The sequence below is a fragment of the Salmo trutta genome, chromosome 6 (assembly GCF_901001165.1).
Source record: "Salmo trutta chromosome 6, fSalTru1.1, whole genome shotgun sequence".
Classification (NCBI taxonomy): domain Eukaryota; kingdom Metazoa; phylum Chordata; class Actinopteri; order Salmoniformes; family Salmonidae; genus Salmo; species Salmo trutta.
In genome coordinates, this window is record NC_042962.1 from 54,373,752 (window position 1) to 54,385,120 (window position 11,369).

Below are 11,369 nucleotides of genomic sequence, written 5' to 3' on the forward strand. Positions count from 1 at the left end.
AAAAATATTGTTACTTTTGAATGTGCTTCGATGTCAAATCGTGGCTGTTTGTTTTGCTGAGGATGGAGTGCCTGAACACAAAAGCACCTTCACTGGTTATTTAATGATTGCATTTATGGAAGATATCATAATTAAACAGTTCAATACAATTTGGTATGATAAAAAGACGGTCCACAAACTACGTTACAACTATTCAATCATAAGTCACATGAATAATCCATTATATATTAATTTCATTTTTTTGTTTGCTTTATTACAGTGCAAAACAAAATATACATATGTGTATAATATATGCATATATTATTTAATGTGTTTGAATACAGGAAGAAGAGGTACAGCAATAGGTCAAGTTCCCCATGGTGATAGAAAGCTCTTCTCCAAAGCACTGTGAATGACTAGGGAACAGCCCTGAAGCAGTTGAAAGGGACTGAATCTACTACAGAAAATATCCCTACTGAGTTTTAATGACAGAAATCACACCTTGAGATATGCAAAAAAAAATTACATTTAAAATGTGTGTAAATCGTATCTAGATGTTACATTATCTAGATGGCTGGGGGTGGCTTGAATTTCAAACCAGGATTCGCCCAGTTCCTATTGTGTGTGTGTGTGTGTGAATCCATTAACACATTGTTAGAGAGCACGCAACATTCTGGATTTGTACTACAGTGATTTCTGTTGCTCCTTTGGATAACACTAACAAAGGGTCAACCCACTTGCCTAAAGAAAAAGATGAAAAGACAAAAAACAAAATGGTCTTGTCTTTTGTATCTAACTTGATTGACACAGGCACTTGGTGAGTGTTTTAAGTTGGAATGTGAAATTTAGTAAAACATATTTTTAAAAAATGTATTATTTCTTAATACTGATAGATTTATCATGGGTCTACTGGTTATTTAAACTCTGAATCATCTTATTTCACAAGGTATTTTAGTAGGCCTTTAGTCAACTCCAACACAGTGGCTTTTCCCCATGCATTCATAAAACAGTATCAATCAATACAAATCACTCAATCCATTAAACTACTCTTCCTGTTCACTTCCTGATAAACCATCTCTTAGTTTTTACTTACAAATAACAATTATTTTATTGTTCCAAACCCAGGTAAGTACCAATTAATATAGTCCTACCTTGTGTCTGAAGCTTAAGAAGTTTAAAAACCAAACTACCCAAATCCTACAATCTGGTCTAAAGAAGCATAGTATTTGCAGTCCTTTTAAAAAAATATATATATATTTTTTTAAAAGTCCTCAAAAAAGGGAAAGTATTCAAGTACTGTTTCCAGTAAAAGGAGGGAGAAGTGTGCTTGTCAAAACCAGATGGCTAACACACACTGTCTCAACACCTTTCCTCCATGGTAAGGCTGGGCGTTACAGCAAAAATATATTTTTTGTCTAAATGCGTTTTATGATTAGTGCATGACCTAGAATGGCAACAAATAAATTCTTTGTGATTTTAAAATGGGCTTTCTCCATTCTGATGGTTTTATATTCAACCAAACCAGGACAAAATTGACAGTGAACTAGTCCAATTTGTAGTACTTTTCATTTAATTTAGCACTGTATCAAAATTCTGTTATTGTAAAAATATATAGCGATATGTGGATCCATACCGGTATTCACAATATAGTGGATCCATACCGGTATTCACAATATAGTCGCCCAGCCCTCCTCCATGGATGTAGCGTTGTTACGGCAGCAAAAGGATGACCAACAGTTTGTCTGGACATAATCTAAATATGTTTTTCCAACACATATCCAGGTCCTCTTGCAGAATACCAATGGTTTTCCAGGCCATTGACTGGTACTGGCAGTGTGTTCATGTGTCTGAGCTGGAGCATTTAGTCTGTCTGGGTTGAGGTCCATAGTCCACAGACATAGTAATCCCAAAAAATTATATTGTAATTTAAGGTGCAGTTCAGTCATCTGACTACTGTATTTGTTATGAAAACGGGGCCATTTCCCCGTATAAATGTTATCTGGCACATTATCGCACATATTCCTATGGTTTTAATAAAAAATAAAATTAAACAAATACGATTAAGGGACATGGAACGTTTTGATAGCTGCAGTAACTGGGTAATGTCATTCTCCATGATTCCGTCCCCCTTAACAAGTATTGATGCCCATTCTGCTAGTCATTATGATACTAGCTGAGCGATGAAAGAAGTAAAACAACTTGACTTACACAAAGCCAATGCTTTGCTTGTTAAAAATGTTAAATTGTCTCTTGGGGAATAAGTGAATGAAACACACATTAAAGTGTTAAAAGTAGTAAATATCCATTCATACAGCTATCATTTGTTTTTCCATACAGAGTTCTAGAACTGTTTGGTCTTCCAGAAACTTATCGACTCCAACCCGGCATTGTAGAACTGATTCTGATTGGATCCTGGGGGTTCGCTCCCATTACCTTCCTGCTACATGTTTTTTCTTCATTGTGAAGAACGCTGTAGATTCCCTCTACTTGACTGTCCTGTATGTTCCAATGACATTTGATGAAAGGCACTGTATAAAAACCTAACTCATTATAACCCACAACATCCATCTACACAAGCCCATCTGTGGTTGAAGGATGGTAGATTGTGTTCTGGAGGGTCAAGTCCTCTGTTTCCCCCAATAGAGGGCAGTACTAGCGTGGGTCTGAAGGGGTGAAGAAGAGGGGTGGGCTTGGAGGTGAAAGTCTTGCGATTGATCTGGTGGACGGTAGGCTGAGGGGGTGTACGGTTGAAGATGCTTTAAGGCCGCGGTTCTCGGTCTGTCCTGTAGATGGCGGTAGTAGAGAGGTAGGGTGACTGACGGCACTGCTAACTGGAGTCCCTCTGTTGCCTGAGCACCGTGTAGACATCCTCCACTTTACTGAGCCCTTCGAAGAAGGGGATTAGATCCAGGAGCTCAGTGTCGGCCATGTCATCGAACCACGACGCCACAGGCACCTGCAGCCACACATAGAAGGGACAGAGTCAGACATGTAGTTACAATGAGATAATTACAATGGCGAAGCACCAGAGTCGGTCATACAGCTAGTTACAACGAGAGCAAGGCTCTGGTTTCAATGAACTACAGTGAGCTAGTTAGAATGCAGCTAGAGAGACAGCTGATGGCACTTTCCTTCAAGTGGTACGACATCCTGCTTCTACATGGTCCTTCAGTCATATAATGGTATAGTTTATAAACCTTTTTTCTGAATCATTTATAAAGAGTTTATAGATAACTACAGATTTAGAAACTATCTATACAATTTTAATTGCAAAACGTTTTCACATAACTAAAAGTTTGATAAAGCCAGCCAGCCAAAATCTGCCATATTTTTTTAAAACTAATGGATGCTGAAAGAGGAGGAGAAACAGAAAGAGGAGTGGGCCAAGGAGGAGGATGAGGAGGAGAGTGGTTCTTACAGCGTTGTCTGGGTGGAAGACGTAGGAGGCTGGGGAGTTGTCTATGATGATGACCTTGTTCAGGTCCCTTCCCAGACGACTCAGGTCCTTTACGTAGTTCCCCCGGTGGAACACACACGACTCACGGAACAGACGGCCGCGGAACGCACCCCACTTATCCAGCAGGTCTGACACTGGGTCAGCATACTGGAGAAACACACATAGGGGTCTCCATATCAGGTGAGGAAAACAAGTGACATTTGTGATTTCCTGTCTTTTGCAGCTTTTGACCAGCCTTAAAAAGGTCCAATAAAGCTATTTCCCTCAATATCAAATCATTTCTGGGTAACAATTAAGTACCTTACTGTGATTGTTTTCAATTAAAAATGGTCAAAAAGAAACAAATAGCTTCTTAGAAATGAGCAATTTCTCTAGCAAGAATTTTGCTAGGAATGTTTGGGAGTGGTCTGAGTGCGGAGGGGAAACTGAATGCTCTCTGTTATTGGCAGTGAGGTTTGGAACTCTTTCTTATTGGTCTATTAACTAAATTTACTCCCTGGTGATGTCACCAGGCAGGCCAAAACTCCATCCCACCAAAACAGGCTGAAATTAAAGGCAGTCTTTTCAAAAAGGGCATTATCACTAAAAAGGGCATTATCATTTTCACACCACTATTCCAACCACAGCGTGGAAATATAAAACACAGAAATATCACGTTTTTGACAGCAACGGGCCTTTTTAAACAAACTTGTTTTGATTGCATTGAGTCATTTTCTGGTTTAACATGGTGTTGTCCTCACCTTAGCCAGGCTAGCTGTGAACAGAACACATTCAAACAGCTCTCCCATCCTCTTAAGGAACTCATCCACGTGAGGTCGCTTTAACACATATACCTGGATGGATACATTGTATGTTAAGTTTAAGGTTTAAACAAATACATTATCTTTCCACCTCATCCTTTTCCAAAATGAAAAACATCCCCCCCACTCAGATGCATTGAGCCGTCTTCTTCTTTCCGTAGTGGTCTGCTGCCGAGGGTCATAGTCCTGAACCAAGTCATGCAGAATAGGCTTTACCTTTCTGAACAAACCTATCCTGGATTACTTGAATCAGGCCCAGGCCCAAGATACACTGTTGGCTCCAACTTCAGAACCATGTAGGAGGTGACAGTCTCTCACCGTGACTCCAATGTTCCTTTTGTGGTAGAAAACCCAAGGCCTCAGATGCCATTCTAACCCAGCCCAGAACCAGCCCTGGGGAAAGTGGCTACTGACTGGGCAGTTGGTAACATACAGATATACAGTATTGTAGGGAGCCATAATATACCTTGATAATACTAAAGGATTTAACATGGAAAGGTAGAGGCCGATGGCATTGGTCTGTGATAGTTAAGCTCGTCACCATGCGTAGTGATAGGCTCACCTGATGAACAGTTCCATCGATCTCTACGGGAATGATAAAATCAGCATTGTTCACCGGCTGTGGGAATAATAAAGATACATTATTTTGAACAAAACCACTTGAAAAGACATCCTAAACACCAGAAACACAGTATACATGAGAGAAACCATGTGTATTTAGAATTAAAAAACAGCTAGTCTGGATGTGTGAAAGTGGCAACAATGACAGATGTCATTGTGACTGCCAACAATAATACTGTGGAGAAACCAATCTCTTTCCTCGCTCTCAGAGTGTTTCTCATTACTATTGGACATTACTGCCTGGTGATGTCATGCTTTCACAAGAGGGGAAAAATCTCTTTCCATAAAAAGAAAACAGGAGATGCAAAAAGGCACACAAAAACATTTGTGTCCATAGCATTTGCGAGGATAGGACATATTTTTAAGAAAAGCTAAACCCAAATTAAATGGTACAGTAATTGTATCAAAGTTCACCAATAGAGCTCATGGATGATGGGAAAATGCATCTGTGACTATATAATATTACTACTGTAAATGGTGCGGCAGTATGTTCCTGGTCTTACCTTGAATGAGCTGTGGACCAGTGTTTCATCCAGGTCTATGACAACACAGATCTTCCCTGCGTCTTTTGACTTGGCCTGAGGCAGCAGAGGTCTGACTTGGACCTGAACCACACACACAATTAACGTACACAAACCAACATTTGTCATGATACATGTAAAATACAAACTACACTGTGACATAGACCTAAAAAAAAAACACCAACATCAAGTCACGTCCTAGTTTGTAACATTTACTATGACCACAAACAGCATTTACCTGGACCTACGCAAACACTGCATATGTAAACTAGACCACAGCATTTACCTGGACCTACACAAACACTGCATATACAAACTAGACCAGAGCATTTACCTGGACCTACGCAAACACTGCATATGTAAACTAGACCACAGCATTTACCTGGACCGACACAAACACTGCATATACAAACTAGACCAGAGCATTTACCTGGACCTACACAAACACTGCATATACAAACTAGACCAGAGCATTTACCTGGACCTACACAAACACTGCATATACAGTGGGGGAAAAAGTATTTGATCCCCTGCTTATTTTGTACGTTTGCCCACTGACAAAGAAATGATCAGTCTATAATTTTAATGGTAGATTTATTTGAACAGTGAGAGACAGAATAACAACAAAAAAATCCAGAAAAACACATGTCAAAAATGTTATAAAATGATTTGCATTTTAATGACAGAAATAAGTATTTGACCCCTCTGCGAAACATGACTTAGTACTTGGTGGCAAAACCCTTGTTGGTAATCACAGAGGTCAGACGTTTCTTGTAGTTGGCCACCAGGTTTGCACATATATCTCAGGAGGGATTTTGTCCCACTCCTCTTTGCAGATCTTCTCCAAGTCATTAAGATTTCGAGGCTGACGTTTGGCAACTCGAACCTTCAGCTCCCTCCACAGATTTTCTATGGGATTAAGGTCTGGAGACTGGCTAGACCACTCCAGGACCTTAATGTGCTTCTTATTGAGCCACTCCTTTGTTGCGTTGGCCGTGTGTTTTGGGTCATTGTCATGCTGGAATACCCATCCACGACCCATTTTCAATGCCCTGGCTGAGGGAAGGAGGTTCTCACCCAATATTTGACGGTACATGGCCCCGTCCATCGTCCCTTTGATGCGGTGAAGTTGTCCTGTCCCCTTAGCAGAAAAACACCCCCAAAGCATAATGTTTCCACCTCCATGTTTGACGGTGGAGATGGTGTTCTTGGGGTAATAGGCAGCATTCCTCCTCCTCCAAACACAGCAAGTTGAGTTGATGTCCAAGAGATCCATTTTGGTCTCATCTGACCACAACACTTTCACCAGTTGTCCTCTGAATCATTCCGATGTTTATTGGCAAACTTCAGACGGGCATGTATATGTATTCTTGAGCAGGGGGACCTTGCGGGCGCTGCAGGATTTCAGTCCTTCACGGCGTAGTGTGTTACCAATTGTTTTCTTGGTGACTATGGTCCCAGCTGCCTTGAGATCATTGACAAGATCCTCCCGTGTAGTTCTGGGCTGATTCCTCACCGTTCTCATGATCATTGCAACTCCACGAGGTGAGATCTTGCATGGAGCCCCAGGCCGAGGGATATTGACAGTTCTTTTGCGTTTCTTCCATTTGCGAATAATCGCACCAAATGTTGTCACCTTCTCACCAAGCTGCTTGGCGATGGTCTTGTAGCCCATTCCAGCCTTGTGTAGGTCTACAATCTTGTCCCTGACACCCTTGGAGAGCTCTTTGGTCTTGGCCATGGTGGAGAGTTTGGGATCTGATTGATTGATTGCTTCTGTGGACAGGTGTCTTTTTTACAGGTAACAAGCTGCGGTTAGGAGAACTCCCTTTAAGAGTGTGCTCCTAATCTCAGCTCGTTACCTGTATAAAAGACACCTGGGAGCCAGAAATCTTTCTGATTGAGAGGGGGTCAAATACTTATTTCCCTAATTAAAATGCAAATCAATTTATAACATTTTTGACATGCTTTTTTCTGGATATTTTTGTTGTTATTCTATATCTCTCACTGTTCAAATAAACCTACCATTAAAATTATAGACAGATCCTTTCTTTGTCAGTGGGCAAACGTACAAAATCAGCAGGGGATCAAATACTTTTTTCCGCCACTGTACATAGATTATAAAACATCCCTGGACCATTAAAGAGAGCAGTGGTACATACCTTGGAGACAGTCCCGTTCTCCTCCACCAGTAGCGGGGCGTTGTTGTTGACCGGCGGGGGCTCAGCCTGGTCATGACATAGGCAGCAGAAGAGGCTGTGGAACAGGCCTCGACTCCTGGGCTTCTTAGACGACGAGGGTGGGGGACCTGGAAGAAAATAATGGGTCCATCCGTCAGTCACACAGTCTTCCTGTATCGATTTACTCTCACTTCTCCCTGATGTGGTTTATTCACCGAGTCTTAACTTGAGACACATGTACATGCTGTAGTTTGAACTCTTGCATAACTTGTGGGGTGATGTCGATTGAGCGTATTCATGGAAATTCCTGGAGCCCAAGTTGGGATGTGTCCCGATGCGAACAACCTATTTCTGCAGATATACTGTATGCCCAAAGGATAATACATGTGATGTAATGGTTGTTTTTCAAGTTCATTCCAGCAAAATGTATGTAATGTATAGCATCTTTAGTCTTTGACCTCATTGCGGTCATTTCGCTTCAACCTGTTCCCAATGGTTTGAATGAAAAACAATTAACAGATTAAACAGACTTTACTTGGTTATTAGTTATAAGAGGAATGTCCTTTAGACGAGAGACATGATTGTGCAGCTTTAATATTTCCATGAGGAATATATGTAAACTTAGCTAAGAAAGTCATGAGGGGCATGTCACTTCAAATCAGTGACAGTTTGAGTAGCCACTTAAATCACTACATCTAACTCAATTTATTATAATGTCGAAGCGTTGCCTGACTATGACTGCCAGTCTTGGAATAAAACATTTTCTTAAGACTAAACTGACTTCACTTTTATGTAGAGTTTTTGTTTAATATAATAAAGCTCTAGAGCTCCACTACTCGCTCTCTGCAAACTTCTGCCCAATCAGAAAAGGGACAAATGTTTTCCTTAAACTCTCCTCCCTTTTCTCCCCCTTTCATTCTCTTTATTCCCCGTCTTTCTGTCACTCGCAACGTGACCGTGTTACAAACTCTTTCACTGTCCCCCCTTTCTTTCTCTCCCTCTCCCTCTCTGGCCTGTTCCAGACCTGTGACCCTCCTCTGCCCACTGCCACGTCCAGGCCAAACCAAAACAGGAAGGGGAAATGCGGGGGCAGATCAGAGGGGGAAACACATCGTGTCAGCCCACCACCACTGACGCAGCAGGATCAGATGTCACACAACAAGGCAGGTTACAGAGAGCAGACAGCGGCCTGGGAATAGGGCCTCAGCAGGGATACGTCTAATCCATTACCTCTCCTTTAAAGCTTCAATATGTTACTTTTTGGGGCGACCTAAACAAATTCACATATAAACGTGTGCTATAAAATCTGTCATTCTCATTGAAAGCAGGTTGAAGGAGCTGTAGATATGTTCTATGTACACTATTTCTATTCTTAAGTTTTGTTTTTATTATTGGTTTTGTACACCAGCTTCAAACACAATGTTTTTGGTTATGGAGAAATATATTTCCCAGTGGTTTAGAAGGTACAATGATTCCCTACACTAGACATGCTTGTTTTGTCACAAACTGAAATTAGATTAACTATTAGAATTTGGCAACCAGGAAATGGTGGAGAAATTTCTGCATAGTGTATCTTTAAGAGAGGGGACTAATTCCAAAGCAGGCCCTCCCTGGGCCCTAGATCCTGGTTGAGTCTCCTGCCTAACAGATATGAAAGGATTGAAAGATCAACCAGAGGGCTTTCAGGAGCTCTTATTGTATCACAGATACAGTAGATACTGCCTACCTATCAAATCCTTTCACATCTGATAAACAAGAGGAGTCTCTGGGTTGGTTTGTTACCAGTAACGCAGGTTGCCCATTGGCCCAGGTCAGCTAGAGACAGGATGTTACAGCATTAAACAGGAAGTCTGTCAAAGTCATGGGTTCTCACTCCATTTGTGTCTCCTGGGCATGGCTTTCAACACAGTGCTTCCCTTGGGATTTATTTCAGCCATTGTGGCAAAGTACGGGGTACATTGCTACTGGCGTTAGTGCAATGACATGCTAGCTGTTCCCATAGACTTCCAGTCATTGAGCCAACGACTATCCATTTAAAAAAATGTGTCTATAAATTTAGGGAAACACTGCAACATAAACCCCTTCTCTGAGAAGGACTGTATAGTAATGTGTTATCAAAACAAAATAGAGGAGCTACTCATACCAGGAAGTAAAACTACAGTCTACCTGGTACGATTACATCACACACACTAAATACAATCCCTACTTGGTGCCACCTCACACCTTGCTTGACACATTATCGCCAGACTTCTCTGAGGTCTATCGCTGAGACACAGCTACCACTCCGACAACGTTGTGACCAAGTTGTGGACAACAAACCAAGATAGCATTTCTCATATAGCCTATGGCTGTAGTTAAACTGTGCCATCCATCGAGTTGTATGTTGCCAATGAGGAAGTACAAGGTGCGTGGGCAGGCCTTAATCTCTGTTTTGAATGGGTCATTATAATGTAGATACTGGGGCAGGCTATTGAAGCTGTACAGTCCTCTTGTGGTAACTGCTGATTGCATAACATCGGGAAAAGCTTTTCAAGAACGCACCACCCATAAAACATGTTAACCAGTCTTCTAGAACAATGGTTCATGTAAACAAGTCACACGTTTATAAATGCATCGGTCTGTAGCCTAGTGCACAGCTGCGGTTTAAATGTTAAAACTCTCAACAAGTTATTTCAGAAGTGTTCGCTTTTTTAGGAGGTCCATGAAAGACAACAACTGCAGCCTCGTCAATTAATTGTAGCTAGATTAGGCGATTTGATTGAGTGGCCTCGTCCGTCCTCACCGCAGTAACCTTGCCTGTCAAAAAGTTGCGTCGCGTATTACAATGTTGCCATTTGAAGCTTAGTTGTTGCCATTCATTGTGGTCACATAATGGTAGTAGACGATTGCAGATTTGATACAGTTTCGTTTCGTAAACACTGCCCTCGTCTTTGAAAACACCCAATGGACGATGAACTAGGCTAGCTAACTGTGAAAAGTTTTGAGTGTGGTGCAAAACAAATGACGTGCATCTTGAGAACTTTCTCCAAAACTTACCCTTCTCTCTATTCGCCTCTTCATCTCGACTAACTTGCGTGATTATTGAGGACTGGTGGTCCATTACACCAGACTTTATCCACAATAGAAACTAAAAACTTTGTTCCGTTTTAGATTGTTCGCTGACTAGGAACATTAAATTATAAATGTGCACAAAGTTACATAACCGCAACCACTATTTAAATACATTACGCATCCAAACGATTACATTTCTCGGCTATTCAATGACGTACCAGACCGGTATAAAATCTACAAATAAAAGTTATATACATTTAAAAGGGAGTTGGTAACTTTGTTTCAACATGGAGTTCAACTCCGCTCTCAATTTGAAGATACAAACATGGAACTCGGCGGTTTCAAGGCTTCCCATTCATTTTAAAGTGGCACACAAATGTATGATTGTGCACCGAGAGCGGCAGTCCACTTTTGCAAGAGCACTCGAGACTACGACGGTCCCTTGAACCATAAATTATAGGCCTATTGTAATTCTGCGTTCATAACATCTTGTAATTTCGTAAATATCAGGATATGACTGGGAGAAATGTAATTGAACGCACCTCCAACTGGTATTACTAGTGGGAAACTCGTCTAGCATCCCTGTGCTCCGAGTTTCCCACTTGCACCTCTCTGACCTAGTTTGTCAACAAAAAAGACAGCAAGCATGGCGGCATCTTCAGTAGTTGTTATTTATGGTAAGAACAAAATACAAATTGTTAACACAAAATTGATTCTGTTCATATTATAATATAAAAAGTGAAAGCAGCTCTGGCATATT

General features: G+C 41.1%; 1 protein-coding gene across 1 annotated transcript; it reads right to left on the reverse strand.

The window, feature by feature from the left end:
• Positions 1-84: 84 nt before the first annotated feature.
• On the reverse strand, positions 85-10,942 carry LOC115196322 (carboxy-terminal domain RNA polymerase II polypeptide A small phosphatase 1). The gene is made up of 7 exons (XM_029757047.1): positions 10,595-10,942; positions 7,541-7,686; positions 5,361-5,462; positions 4,799-4,855; positions 4,177-4,269; positions 3,398-3,583; positions 85-2,935 (listed from the first exon to the last, which is right to left on the reverse strand). The coding sequence occupies exons 1-7, from the start codon at positions 10,656-10,658 to the stop codon at positions 2,807-2,809; spliced, it is 777 nt and encodes a 258-aa protein (XP_029612907.1). The 5' UTR covers positions 10,659-10,942; the 3' UTR covers positions 85-2,806.
• Positions 10,943-11,369: the final 427 nt, after the last annotated feature.